We start from the raw sequence: 14,900 nt of genomic DNA, 5'->3' as shown, positions 1-14,900 counted from the left end.
AACACATCCCAACACACTGCTCTTCCATAGGGCCATCCCCCTCCACCCTGCCTGTTAAGCTGGAGCTCTGATCAATGCTATGCCAAGCCAGTGGCTCACCTTTTCATTCTGTCACTTTTTCCCCAGGCCCAACGGTAGCAATAGACCGCGTTATACACTGCCTATTCCCAAGCTTCCCTCCTCAAGGCTCCCACCTCAACCCTCACCATCTCAACAGGTCACAGCTTTTCCTCCTTTAACTTCCCATAAGGAGCCCAGCAGCCCCTCCACTCCTGCCTCAGATGCCTTCCCCTTTCCTCCTGCCCCAGTGTCTGCAGGGAGGCAGGAAGTCCTGTGTGAGTCCATTCCCAGTGTCACAATGCCCGGGGCATAGAAGGCAGGGGGAGGGGCAGTGGCTGGACACCTCCTTTCGGCACCCCTCTTCCAACCCACTCCCTGCTGCTCCTAAGGCGAGATGACACTGAGACCACAGGCATGAGAGCCTAGAGTCCCATGCAAAGGGCCACTGTGAAAAGCCACTCCCCAGGGTCGAGCTTCCGACAGCAGTGAGCGCCCCAGCGTGCCCCAGGGGTCTTCCCCACAGCTTTGAGTTTGTGGGAAGGTGGGGAGCCACAGACAGAAGGATCTGTGGTCCAGAGCAGATGTCTGAAAGGAGGGTGCCTCCATCTCCCTTCGGGGAAGGCTGGTACATGAAGCCAACAGGATGGGTCCAGGGCAGCAGGGAAGAGCCTGGCAGTGGGGCCAAGCGACATCAGCTTGAGGGGGTTGGCCAGAATCACCCACTCCATGGCTGCTGCCCACACCCCCACCACCTGTCACACAAACATGGGCTGGGCTGGCCGAAAGTGAGTGTGGGTGGCTGAGGGAGGAGAAGGAAACACCACAGATAAATCCCAGGGATGGTGGGTCAGCAGTACCATCTCTGCCCAAGAGGGACAGTCAGTTATCTGGAGGGGAACAGGGAGTCATTCAAGAAGGGGTCTGGGATGTGCCCACACTCACTAGGTGGCCATGGACTTCTCCTGGAAGGTGACAAAGGCCATTCCCAGGGGCTGGTCCTGGACGTGGCATTCCTCCTCTGTGATCCTCTCCAGCAGCCTGTCCTTCATCCGCGTATAGTAAGAGATGGCGTCTTCCTGCCAGAAGACACATCCCATTGGGAGGATGTGGCCCCAAGCAGGTGTCTGGGGCACCCCCAAGCCAATGCCTGCGCTTCCAGCCGGGGAGCGGGGCCCTTACCCACTCACAGCCCAGCACTTCGCAGCAGCAAAACTGGCCACAGGGCTTGGGGTTGATGAGGGTCCGCTGGCCTGTCTTCACCTGCAGGTTCGTGTAATAGGTCAGGCTCTTCTCAGTCTTCTTTCTGTAGGGGTGGGAGCAGGGGCACAAACTTTAGATTCAGAATCCTGTGGCAGAGACCCCCACACCCACAGTTCAACCATCGGTCGCTAGGGAAGAAGGAGGAGTCCAGGGCTTCCCTCCTCCCCTCTTAGCTGCAAGGCCAGCAAGGAAGGAGTGGGCATCTCGCAAAGCCCGCCCGCCACTCACCTCTCCTTGCACAGGTAGATCAGTTTGGCCACGTTGTAGCACAGCTGGACATCAACCACCTCACACGTGGGGTACGCATCCCTGTGGCCAGGGAGAGAAGGAGGCAAAAGATGCCGTTGGATAAGAAAACACCCTAAGCAGGAGACATGCCCACGAATCCAAGGGAAAGGATGGCAGAGTGATCTCGCTGCTGGTTTCTGTGCCAGCAGAGACCTCTCTTCTGTCTTTTATCCTCCAAAAGGGGGAAATTTTGAAATTTAATACAAAGAGGGCTTTTGTTTTGTTTTGTTTAGAGACAGGGTCTCACTCTGTCACCCAGGCTGCAGTACAGTGGCACAATCAAGGCTCACTGAAGCCTCAACCTTCTGGGCTCAATCAGTCGCCCCACCTCAGCCTCCCGAGTAGCTGGGACTACAGGCACATGCCACCAGGCTGATTTTTTTTTTTTTTTTTGGGTAGAGACGGGGTCTCGCTGTGTTGCCCAGGCTGATTTCGAACTCCTGGCCTCAAGCACTCCTCCTGTCTCACTCTCCCAAAGTGCTGGGATTATAAGCATGAGTCACCGCACCCCACTAGCCTCTTTTAGTAGTTTAAGCTAACTGCCTGGAACTGACAAGTTTATACCCACTTGGCTTGCAATCAGCTGGCACTTATCCCGGGGAAAAATGAACATATCACTATCCCCTCTGAAGACCCAAAGGAATAGATTTATTGTTTGTGCTAGGTCAGTATCTACCTTGAGCCCTCACTGAAATCCTATTCAGGTAGGCTTTTTTAAGGTCACAGACCTTTCAGAAAGTCTAATGAAAGCAAAGGACCTTCAGTAAAATGTCTACACACATATTAACAACCAGCAAGGCCGGGTGCAGTGGCTCATGCCTGTAATCCCAGCACTTGGGGAGGCTGAGACGGGTGGATCACTTGAGGTCAGGAGTTTGAGACCAGTCTGGCCAATGTGGTGAAACCCCACCTCTACTAAAAATACAAAAATTAGCCAGGTGTGGTGGCGCACACCTGTAATCCAGCTACTCGGGAGGCTGGGGCACGAGAATTGCTTGAACCTGGGAGGCGGAGGTTGCAGTGAGCAAGACTGCCCCACTCCAGCCTGGGCAACAGAGTGAGACTCTGTCTCAAAAAAAAAAAAAAAAAAAAAAAGAACCAGCAAAATACGTACTCACTATTGACCATGTATTGTTACATATATTGATTTATATAATCCTCATTATAACCTGTGAGGTTTTGTCCCCATTTTACAGATGAGTAAACTGAGGCCCACAGAGGTAAGTGGCTTGCACCCAAGATCACACAGCTAGTAAGTGTCTGAGCCAGGAGGTGAATATAGGCAACCTGGCTCCAAGATCAGTGCTCGTGGCCACCATGCAATACCCCCTCACTGTACACGCAAAATTATACATACAATTCCAGGGGATTCCAGAACCATGTAAATCCGTACCTACCACCTGCCAGGCACTGTTCTAGGTGCTGGTAACAGGGCCTGGATGTGCTTGCATTTTAGTGACAGAGAGCGCCCATAGGTATGTCAATCATGAAATTAAACAGTAGGACAATTTCTGGTCTCAATAACAGCTGTGAGGAAGAAAACTGCAATTTAAGCATCCCTGCTTGAAAGGCAAATTCACACATCAATCCCCACGGATTGCAACAGCATTCACTAAAAAGGCCTCCTAAAATAGAGGAAAGTGTGAGTCACGCAATGTTTGTATGAGAATGAGGAGACTTTTTTTTTCTCTTCAAAGTTATACATTAAGTGGCATTACTGTTTCCAGGTGTTGCCTAGCAGGCAACTTTGAGGAGTTGCTTCAAAGAAATGGAGAAAAATGATTCTGGTATGGAGTATTTACATATTAGTAAATATTTCTAAAATACTTAGTTTCTAAAGAAGTTGTTCTAATTTTACACATTCAATTTACAATTCTGTCTAGTAATTTCCTTAGCAAGTGCTTTTTTCATAAATAGCGCAAAGTTAAAGTGTAGCCAGCTCCTAGTCCATGCAACAAATTAGTGGCTGCTGAACTGATAAGGAATGAAGAGAGGCCGGACATGGTGGCTCACGCCTGTAATCCCAGCACTTTGGGAGGGCAAGGCAGGAGGATCACTTGAGCCCTGCAATTCGAGCCCAGCCTGGGCAACATAGCAAGACTCTATCTCCACTAAAAATTTAAAAATTAGCTGCGTGTGGTGGCATGTGTCTGCAGTCTCAGCTACTTGGGAGGCTGAGGCAGGAAGATCCCTTGAGTCCAGGATTTGAGGCTGCAATGAGCTATGACTGCACTACTGCACTCTAGCCTGGGCAACAGAGCACGACCCTGTCTCTAAAAAAATAAGATAATAAAAAAAGGAATGAAGAAAGAATAAAATGTCAGCTCCTAAGCCCAGCCTTCAGGTCCTCCGGCATGGGGTCCTGGGAGCCTTCCCGGCCTGCTTACCCTGCCCCCGCACCCCACCTCCACCTTTCCTGATGCTCTGGGCCTTCCCCCGCATCCCTGGCTGCACACGTAATCTCCTCACAGGAAAGCCTTTCCTCCAGCCTCCATCTGCAGGAATTGGTGCTGCAGATCCTCAAAGGGAGCCGCTGGAAAGGTGGTTCTACCAGGGAGAGCCTGGACTCAGACACAGTGCTCACTCAACAGACACCCACTGCGTGGGTGGACAAACCAGCAAACGCAGAGATGGCCCTGAGGTCCTTCCACCTGTGAGACCCTAGCCCTGTGGGTCTGTACAAATGCTCAGCTCACGTCTCTTATTCTGCAAAGGTGATGCTAAGAACCCCCGGGTGAACACTTTTTGTTCCCCCGTATGCTCTCAAGACGTTTATTTGCACCTACATCCTGGTCTGTGCTCTGGACACTGTGCACAGGCTGCTTGAAGAAGATAGGCCACCACGGCGCCATTCATTGCACAGCACCAGCAGGGCTGGCACACTGGAGCCACTCCATACACTGTGGCAGGGCCAGGTCCTTCTCAGATCTCATCTGGATACCCAAGCGAGAGACAGCAGGCGCTCACCTAAGGCGCTTGCCCTATGGGTGGGGCTGTGCTGGTCCTACGTGGAGGAGGCTCAGCTCTCCTCCCACCCCGCCTGCTTACCGGAAGTGGCTCTCCACAGTCTCCTTCCTGGCATCTCTGGGGAGTCCTGTGATGAACAGGGTCCGCCTCACCTGTCCAGGAAACACAGTAGGGATAGAAGTCACTCACAAGCCAGTGTGCAGGTATGCTCAGGTTTCCTACCCCACTCCAGCCTCTGGAAAGTAAACAACAGGAAATTAGAAGGCTCCAGTTTTCTGGCCGGGCGCGGTGGCTGAAGCCTATAATCCCAGCACTTTGGGAGGCCGAGATGGGCGGATCACGAGGTCAGGAGATCGAGACCATCCTGGCGAACACAGTGAAACCCCGTCTCTACTAAGAAATACAAAAAAAAAAATAGCCGGGCGAGATGGCGGGCGCCTGTAGTCCCAGCTACTCGGGAGGCTGAGGCCGGAGAATGGCGTGAACCCGGGAGGCGGAGCTTGCAGTGAGCTGAGATCCGGCCACTGCACTCCAGCCTGGGCTACAGAGCGAGACTCCGTCTCAAAAAAATAAAATAAAATAAAAAAATAAAAAAAAAAAAGAAGGCTCCAGTTTTCTCCTTCTGTGGCCAGGGGAGCCCCAAAGCATGTCATTACACATCATCTTCTTCCAGGCTCTACAAAGAATCCACTTCCAAAGCAACTCTATGAGCCTTCTTTACATAGCAGGAGACTGAGAAAGAGGTGAAGTGACTCAAATGCGGTCACACAGCAGATCAGAGGAGGACCCAGGCCTGGAACCAACCCACAGAAGCGCCCCTCCCCTGTGAAGCTGTGGGTGGTAAAGAGAAAGGGCTGCTCTCAACCCAAACTTCTTTACTTAGCACCAGTAACTGTCCAAATCTTGAAACAATCCACCAGGAAATTGTTTTTTTAAAGATGATGCCAAGTGTGAGCAAGAATAAGCAAGCCGGGCTCCTGAGGCCTTCCCAGAGCTCATTGTGGTCAGGGCCTGCAGCAGAGCCTAGGAGGCCCCTCCACTCCAGCTCCCACCTGAGTTCCTCCCAGCACATGTCCCCAAGCCCCACCTCACTCACCAGGTTCTCCTCTTTGTACTTAATGGACTGAGTGTGGTGCCGCATGAAGCCCACGGTGAGGAAGAGGTAAATGACGGCAAAGATGGTATGCAGCCAAATGAGGTCATTGCTGAGGGGGAAACCGCCTGCCATCAGAGCTGGGATCCCAGGCAGGGAGCTGGGGGTGCAGAGCTGGGGCCTGGTTACCCTCAGTGGGCACTGAACTGAGGACCAACAGCTTCATTGCAAGAGATGCCTCCCACAGAGGCTGTGTGGCCAATGCCCCTCAGCCCACAGTGAACACTTCAGAGGGGTCCCTGTTCCTGTTCTGACAAATGAACTCCAGATCCACAGGACCCTCCATGTTTCTTAAAACCCTGGCAAAACAGTGCCTGCCTGTAGCGTGTTCATGCCCACAGCTCAACAACACACTAGCTGCAAGGGGCCTTCAGAACCAGCCGGCTCCCTTTGGAGTACCTTTGGCCTGCCCTGGGCTCCTGACCTGCCTTCTCCTTGGTCTCACCCATCGACACCTATTCCCACAGGCTCCATACTCACTCAGTCTGCAGGTTTGCTATTGTCGTCCTCCCAAAACTGTATGGGTCTTTGTCTGCAGAGAAGCACAGATACTTAGTTCCAGAGTCATGTGGGGAAGCAGAAGGGGGTGTAACCAATCAGCCTGGGTTTGTGGAGCTCTGGGGAGGAGGAGCATGTCTGGACCAGCAGGCAGAGAACGCCTGACTGGTCTTTCCAGAGCTACACCATCAAGGCCTCTGCTTGACACCAACATGTTCCCTGATAACTTCTCAACCTTCCATTGCAGGTAAAGGCAAAATGCGAATTCATTTTGTTTTGAGAAAACTACAAACATCCTACGTTGTTACAAAACCAACGTTGGGAACCACTGGGTATCCTAAGTGGATTCATGGTGGCACCTTTTTTTTTTTTTTTTTTTTGAGACGGAGTCTTGCTCTGTCACCCAGGCTGGAGTGCAGTGGCCGGATCTCAGCTTACTGCAAGCTCCGCCTCCGGGTTTACGCCATTCTTCTGCCTCAGCCTTCCGAGTAGCTGGGACTACAGGTGCCCGCCACCACGCCCGGCTAATTTTTTTTGTATTTTTAGTAGAGACAGGGTTTCACCATGTTAGCCAGGATGGTCTCGATCTCCTGACCTCGTGATCCGCCCGTCTCGGCCTCCCAAAGTGCTGGGATTACAGGCTTGAGCCACCGCGCCCGGCCATGGTAGCATTTTGTAAGGTGGATTCTTGCAGTTGCCCTTAGATGTAATGCCACACCCTGAGTTTAATTAAGTATCATGGATATCTTCTGGGTCCATTAATTGTGACCTCCTAATTTGGGTGAGGGCAGGAAAGTATAAAAGACTCTCTAACAGCCCCTGATTCTGTAAATCTTGGGAGGCTTTTTCCCCTATTTAAATAGAACCAGACATTGATATTGGGGCCCCAGTTTTAGCCTAGGTTTGTGGTAGATTATTCTCCAGATCTTTAATCAGAGGGAAATGTTCAGAGAGTCACCCGGAGACCACCTTACATCTGAACTGGAGCAGGATTCCTGGGGTTCTGGTCTACCACAGTGAGCCCTTTCCCTAGGACTGCCACTCTGCCCCATTACAACATAGACAAGGGTGAGGACGGTCATTACCCAGCAAGTCGCCTGAGAGGTTGACGGGCAGGATGACACATAGGGACAAAAAGCTGACCACCACCAGCAGGAAGATGATGTGCCTCTGGAAGGACAGGTAGTGGATGGCGTCCTCCCCACACCATTCCAGGATCTGGTCATCACTGGCCAAGACACATGTGGAATCTTAATGAGCAGCGGGAACAGTCCTCACGGCTCTGCATGAAGCGTCTCATATCATCCTCACCACAATCTTATGAGATGGTTTGATTGTTATCCCACATTTTTGTTCACATATAAGGAAATAAAGGCACAGGAAATTTGCATAACTTTCAGGATCTCACATGATATAAATTCCAGAGCCCACCATCTTAGCCCCTGTACCATACTTGAGGTAAAGGAACACCAGCACTCCATCTGATGTTGCTAGAAACATTTGTGCCCAAGTTACGTGTGTGGGAAAGGTACATAAATACAGTCATCTCACAGCCCTGTCCTGCTTCTAAGGAATCACATTCAGAATAAAGTTAGGGCTGGGCGCAGTGGCTCACGCCTGTAATCCCAGCACTTTGCTGAGGCAGGTGGATCACCTGAGGTTAGGAGTTCAAGACCAGCCTGGCCAACATGGTGAAACTCTGTCTCTACTAAAAATACAAAATAATAATAATAATAATAATAATTAGCCAAGTGTGGTGGTGCACATCTATAATCCCAGCAACTCAGGAGGCTGAGGCAGGAGAATTGCTTGAACCTGGGAGGTGGAGGTTGCAGTGAGCTGAGATCCCGCTACTGCACTCCAGCCTGGGTGACAGAGTGAGATTCCATCTCAAAAAAGAAAAAAAAAAAAAAAAAAGAATAAAGTTGGGAATATGCCCAGGCCCCCACCTGTTTCCTGTCTCCCCCTCAAGTGGAGACCTGAGGTAGAGCCAAGAGTCCCAGTCTATCCTACCACCCTGGCCTCCTCCCTGTGTCCCCAGAGATGGGGAGGTGACTTGCTCCACCCTTTCCCACCCCTGGAGTGCTACACTTGGAGGCTCTGGGTCCACTGGGGACTCAGAAAATTCCAGGTTCACACAAGCTAGACTTCTGTGCTACAGAGGGAGAAGGGGCAGGGCACTCTGCTCTTTCCCACTCCCTGAAGGCACTGCTTCTAGGCTAGGAAAGCAGTGCTTTGGGAAGAGCTCAGGGAGGCAAGGGCTGCATCGTAGAAAGGCAGATCTGAAAGATGTCAGCGTGGGCTTTACAGTCAGACCACAATGCAATCCAGCCTCCACCTGAGAGGTAAGCAGGTCACGCAGCTTACCTGCCTCTGACCTCAAGCAAGGAAACTGCCCACTGCCTACCTCATTGGCTTAACAGGGGCTCATAAGAGATAATAAGCATCAAACACCTAGTGCTGTACGTGGTATCAGCAGATGCTGAGAAATATGCCTGTTCATATGAGTCATGATTACTATTTATCTAGAGGACAAAGCTTTGCAATTAACTACATTGTTCTCATTTCTAAATAAATTAACTCACCTCCTGCTTCCTCCTGTTCCAGACCAGAGCTGACTGTCTGCCACAGGGCTCTGTCTCCTACCAGTTCCCCTGGGAACAACTCCTACCAAACCGACTATTTACAACATGCTCTCGCATGTATTCATTCCTTTGAATTAGCCTGAGCACGTGTTATCCTGAGCCTCCTTCTACAGTTGGGGAAACTGAGGTCCAGAAAGAGGGACTTACTCAACATCCTATAACCACCACATTTCATCAATTCTAAAATGTCATTTTCATATTTCTTTTTTTTTCTTTTTTTTTTTTTTGAGACGGAGTTTTGCTCTTTCGTGCAGGCTGGAGTGCAGTGGGGGTGATCTTGGCTCACTGCAACCTCTGCCTTCCGGTTTCAAGTGATTCTCCTGCCTCAGCCTCCCGAGTAGTTGGGATTACAGGCACCCATCACCAAGCCCGGCTAATTTTTGTATTTTTAGTAGAGATGGGGTTTCACCATGTTGGCCAGGCTAGTCTCAAACTCCTGACCTCGTGATCTGCCTGCCTCAGCCTCCCAAAGGGCTGGGATTACAGGCGTGAGCCACTGCAGCCGGGCATATTTCAACTCCTCTGAAATGAGGTGTATCCTATCGTGATAGTTGATGGTAGCTTAGCTGGCAACGTTTTCTTGTTCTTAGTGCTATATAAAATAACATGCATCTTACAACAATGACTTCTTAGATTCGATGGAATATGGCAGCAGGTGAGAACCAAGACTCACATCAGTCCCCGCCTCCTGGCTCCCTCCACCACATGAGAGGTAACTAACTGGCTCTTAATCACCTTTAATAATCTTTTAGATTTCTCTCCATGGGCCCCATTGAAAAAAAGAAAACTTGTAACCAAATGAATTGAATGTATTATATTTCTTCACTTTTCACTAATTCAAAGACATGCAAACCTGCCTAGGAGAGCTTCCATTGACATCTAATTGGTGTTAAATATTAAGTTGAATAATTAAAGCAAAAAAATAGCTTTAGTTTGTGCAGTATTATGAGAGATGAACATATGATTTCCACTGAATATGTTGAAATAAATAAAGTTCATCTCTACCTTCAAGAACTCTTGGGATCCACCTCAATTTGGGAAGCTCCAGGCTCCAGCAGGGACTGTCTGCCCTCCAGCATGGAGGCTCCAATCCTACAGGCCTCCTTCCTCTGCCCCTCACCCCAGGGGCTGCCTGGCCACCTTGATTCTCAGCCCTCACATACTGCTTTGGACATTAACTGAAAAGTATCTAAGAGACCCCATCTTAAGATCAAGCATCTTGGCTCTTGCCTCTTGATTGGCCAAATACCCAAAAAAACCAGCCCAAAGGCCCCCCAGCAGCTGCCCCATAGTGTACTTACTGCAGACGGAAGATGGCAGTCAGCCAGGGACAGCATCCCTGGAAATGGAGAGAACATCTGTGTCTTTGGGAGGCAGATGTAACTATTGTCTTTGACATTAAATAACCATTTAACCTCCTGTTGTACAAAAAACAGTGCTTTTATCCCATATTCAGCAAGCATGCGCCCAGTACTTCACAATATACACCACATGCCTGAAATTCCTGCTAAAATCTCTTGACAACCTCGTGGTCAAATCACAAAACTTAGATCAAATCTGATGAAAGCTCAGGGCAGCTCTGGGGAAAGTGATGTGGGCTGCTGTTTGATTGTTTACAATCACTGACCAAGAGGTGAGGCAAAAGAGAGGAAACAAGCCTAATGGATTGGATGGTCTGCTGGAATGGGTGTTAAGGGGAAAGGGTGTCTGTAGGTTTTATTGTCCTTCACATCTCTTAAACTTAATACCCCTAAAGCTGGGCTGTTATCCAGCTAGGAAAGACAAATATTTGTTCAATAATTCATTCAACAATGACTAAGCACCTACTAGGCATCAGGCGCTGGGGAACAGAGCTGGAGAAGGCAGGGCTCTTGCCCACATCTGGCTCATAATCCAGCTGGCAAGTCCATAATTAACTGTCACACAAAGCCATACATGTAAGAGAGAGAAGTGCTGGGGAAGCCCAAGGGATTCCGTAGCCCTTTCCACCTGCAAGTTCATCCAGTCTCAAGATCCCCGGTCATCCAGCTGCCATCCCTCCTGTGGTACTTCCCAAGTTCAGGTGCCTTCGTCAATGCAACTTGGCACTCAAGATCCACCCTGCTCCCTCCCCAAAACCATGACTGCCAGTCCCCAATGCCTGGCCATGACCACAACTGTTCCTTAGATACCAACCAGCTCATTTTCAAAGTCTTGTTGCCCTGAGGAGGAAGTCGATGACAATCTCTGAAATCTGGACTCGCTAGAGACACAAAAAAGAAAAACAATGACAGATAATTCCTTAAAAAAAAAGAAATCAAAGAGTCAAAAAGATCATGTCCAGTATTTTGCTGCCTCTTGAAGCTCAGAACCAAAGCTACCAGCCCTCAATGGCTGAGACAAAATATAACTCACTCTGTGAAAGACAGAGACAAGGACAATGACCATTCCCAGGCATGGTATAAAACTACGTTATACGGGATGAACAGCAAGGAGTCAACACCCAGAAACCATATCATTGTGACTGGTCTAGTTAAAGTGACTTCAAAGGGTTGCCAATTTATAGCATATTTCCCAATATTATCAAATAAAATTTGGAATAAATACTACATTTTATCAAATCTAAGATACCACTGGTTGTAATTTGCATAATTATTTTATGAACTGTTAAAGAAAAAATGCTGCCAAATAACCTATGACCACCCACCAATCACAAGATGCCTCCCAATTTCGGAGATGAGAAATGTCAAAACATATGTTTTAGAGTGGACAAATGATGGCACTTTATATTGTGGCATTGTAATCACATCCTTTCTTGCAAGTACTCCCATAAAAATACCCCATGTGCTATAAATCTGAGGTGTTTGCAATATGTGACTGCTTTTCTTTTTTTTTTTTTTGAGATGGAGTCTGGCTCTGTCACCCAGGCTGGAAGTGCAGTGGTACAATCTTGGCTCATTGCAACCTCTGCCTCCCGGGTTCAAGCAATTCTCTGCCTCAGCCTCCTGAGTGATTGGGCTTACAGGCACCCGCCACCATGCCCAGCTAATTTTTGTATTTTTAATAGAGACAGGGTTTCATCATCTTGGCCAGGCCGGTCTTGAACTCCTGACCTCATGATCCACCCGCTTCAGCCTCCCAAAGTGCTAGGATTATAGCTGTGAGCCAACATGTCTGGCCGTGACTCCTTTTCTCTAGTCTCCTATTCCTGGTTCTACTGTCCCCCTGCTAAAGACAAAACACATGACGAAACTTAACTTTAAAAGCCTTTGCAGAGACCTTCCCTTTTGACCTTCACGGTGACCTCATGGAGAAGAGACGACAGAAGGAGACCGACCCTAATAAGTTTGGGGCCTTGACCGAGGTTGCACAGCCAGGGATGCAGCAGGGCCCTCTGATCCCCAAGTGGTCTTTTCAACCAGAGTGCACAGCCCCCACTTCTAGCTGAATGTGCTGTAAAGGCATCAGATGTCCCAAAAGTTTCTCCCCAACAGTCCAAGGTCATCACCTCAGGCTTTAGCAAATCCCAGAGCAGAGATCATGGGAAAGGATGGTGCATTTTCAGGTACACCTCTCCTTTTCCCAGTTCAAAGGACCCTGTCACTCAGGCCACATGTCAGGAGGGGCCCGAGAGTGGAGGGTCTGCCTGAAGAGCCCCAGGGGAGGCTCTGGGTGGCAGCTGGGGCCAGTGCCTGAGTTTTCATCACTCACTTCCTATTGCCACATCTGACATAAGATCCTGGGTGCAAACAGCCAGCTGGAGCTGCAACGTCAGGTTGTGCAGATCCAGAATTCACTGTCACCCTTTAGGCAACATGAACAGAGAATCCTAGAGCCTCACGCAGAACTAGAAGGACCTGAGGCCCAGCCGAGGGAGCCTGTGCTTTGTAACAGACTTATCCAAAGCCGGCACTGACCTGGCAGGAGGGTGGGACAGTTCCCTGACGGCTCTGCTGCCCTTCTTGATCCTCACCCAACCCTGGCCCCAAGCTAATTAATTTCAAAGATAATCACTTAAAACACTCAAGGGGAGAAAGAAAATGGGCATCCTCTTCAGAGGATGATGAAAGCCCTCAGTATCTAAAGCAACCTGTTCGAGGCCAACAAGGTTCACAGCCTTGGCCCAACAGAAGCCCTGAGGGAGCTGAGCATCTAAGCCTGGGTTTTGGTTTTTGTTTTTGTTTTGGTTTTGTGAGCACAATGAGGGTAGTGAGGCTGACCTCATGGGTCTGTGGTGAAGAGCAAAGAGAATAGCTATTGGTACAGGCCAAGTAGACACACTCAGTGAACACAATCTAATAGCAGTGTCACGTGTGGGTCCTGCCCACACGGAGGGCTTCATAAGCCCCCAGCCCATTCCAGGGACACACCCACACTATACACACATATATGTATACACACACTCATATACACGTACACACATGCATGCTCATGGCCTAGGTGATATGTCTTTACCTGTCTGCTTCTGACACCAGAGCAATGCGGCCATAGTCCCAGAATCTTCTTCTTATAATGGAAAACACCAAGATTAAGAACTAAAAATAGAAAATAAACCAAGTAAAAGCATATTGGATGGCTTCTCATTAGAAGACACAGCGGTCTCAGGGGTAAAACCCACCTGCCCGCACTCAGCAGGGCTAGAAGGAAAACACACAGGCCCAGAGAGGGCACTGAGCTGCCCAAGGCCACACAGCTCAGTAGCCTGGATGCTTTGCTCACCCCTTTCACCAGCTCCTGTCACCTGTGCCCACGCCACCAAGGCTGCCAGCACTGATGCCAAGCTTGCCTGGAGCCTGCCTAGTTATGCACGTCAGCCCTGTCTCTTGCTCTCAAGGCAGCAGTGACACCACAAGGACCCAGTCTCAGGCCCTGATCTGCCTTCAGTGGCCCCTAAGCAGAAGGGTAAGGTCTGGCCTCACAGCAGTCCCAGGAACCAGTGTCCTTCTTCACTTTACAGAAAATTTCTTTTTTCTTTTTTTGAGATGGAGTCTCGCTCGTCACCCAGGCTAGAGTGCAATGGCATGATCTCGGCTCACTGCAACCTCCGCCTCCCTGGTTCAAGCAATTCTTATGCCTCAGCCTCCAGAGTAGCTGGGACTACAGATGCCTGCCACCATGCCCGGCTAATTTTTGTATTTTAGTAGAGACAGGGTTTCACCATATTGGTCAGGCTGGTCTCGAACTCCTGACCTCAGGTGATCCACCTGGCTCAGCCTCCCAAAGGGCTGGGATTACAGGCGTGAGCCACCACGCTGGCCAGAAATTTCATTTTAAATTACAGAACCAAGGTAGCACAGCCTTCTCAGGCTGAGCCAGAAATGGTCAGATTTTTCCTCTGAGTTTGGTTCCCCTGAAGGCAGGCCCCGCAGGCACACAGCATGCATGCAGGCAGCAAGGCCCCACGAGAACCTGTGCTCGGGCTGGCTCGGCCTCCGTAAGCTGGGACACCTCAGCAAGCTTGTGTCCAACGGCAACCTCAGGGCTGGACTAAGCCGGTTAGCTCTAGACATCTGTACACTCTAGACTGTCCTCCCTCCCCACAGTCCACCTTGGCAGGCTCCCTGCCATGTTCCTGCCTCTCTTCCCTCTCTAGACAGGGTCCCTCTCTTTGAGGTTCAGGGAGGTAGAGAAATAAATCTTAGCAAGCACATCCCTGCCTGCTCTGATCAGAAACAGGGGTTTTGAAGGGGGGCTTTGTTTTCCTAAAGGAAATCCAGAAGACCTGAACCCCAGAGGCACTGAGTTCTCGTGGAATTTTCTTCAGGTGAATCAGGAAGTTGGTGACATATTTTCAAAGGCAGGTGAGTCGTGTTGTAGGAAAACCACGAAACCTGCTCAGCAGGTGCCTGCCCTCCCTGTCCACAGCAGCTGCCGCCCTGGCCTGTGCAGTGCAGATGTTTCCCACAAACCCATGCTCTCCAGGGCCCTCTGGCTCTTATGTGTCCCTGCTCCCCCACCCCCAAAACTTACTGCAATAAAAACCCACCCCTGGCCAGGCACTGTGGCTCACTCCTGTAATTCCAGCACTTTGGGAGGCCAAGGCTGGTGAA

The 14,900-nt window shown here is 49.9% G+C and overlaps 1 protein-coding gene across 12 annotated transcripts in view; it reads right to left on the bottom strand.

Annotated features, from left to right (window-relative positions):
* Positions 1-14,900, bottom strand: part of TMEM63A (transmembrane protein 63A) — a 35,770-nt gene that overhangs the window by 14,301 nt on the left and 6,569 nt on the right. For all 12 annotated transcript variants that reach the window (XR_001895310.3, XR_002517273.2, XR_002517274.2 and 9 more), the window contains 10 exons: positions 13,306-13,385; positions 11,047-11,113; positions 10,173-10,210; positions 7,312-7,454; positions 6,209-6,260; positions 5,672-5,780; positions 4,657-4,727; positions 1,549-1,629; positions 1,240-1,363; positions 1,003-1,136 (listed from right to left, as the gene is read on the bottom strand). Coding sequence is in view for 9 of the 12 variants with exons in the window: in XM_021926696.2 (XP_021782388.2) it covers positions 1,003-1,136; positions 1,240-1,363; positions 1,549-1,629; positions 4,657-4,727; positions 5,672-5,780; positions 6,209-6,260; positions 7,312-7,454; positions 10,173-10,210; positions 11,047-11,113; positions 13,306-13,385 (899 nt within the window). In the remaining 3 variants the exon portion in view is untranslated. The remainder of the gene's footprint in view (positions 1-1,002; positions 1,137-1,239; positions 1,364-1,548; positions 1,630-4,656; positions 4,728-5,671; positions 5,781-6,208; positions 6,261-7,311; positions 7,455-10,172; positions 10,211-11,046; positions 11,114-13,305; positions 13,386-14,900) is intronic.

The sequence above is a fragment of the Papio anubis genome, chromosome 1, assembly GCF_008728515.1.
Source record: "Papio anubis isolate 15944 chromosome 1, Panubis1.0, whole genome shotgun sequence".
Taxonomy (NCBI): Eukaryota; Metazoa; Chordata; class Mammalia; order Primates; family Cercopithecidae; genus Papio; species Papio anubis.
Note: the sequence above shows the minus strand (reverse complement) of the source record. Positions and strands in the feature narration are given on the sequence as shown.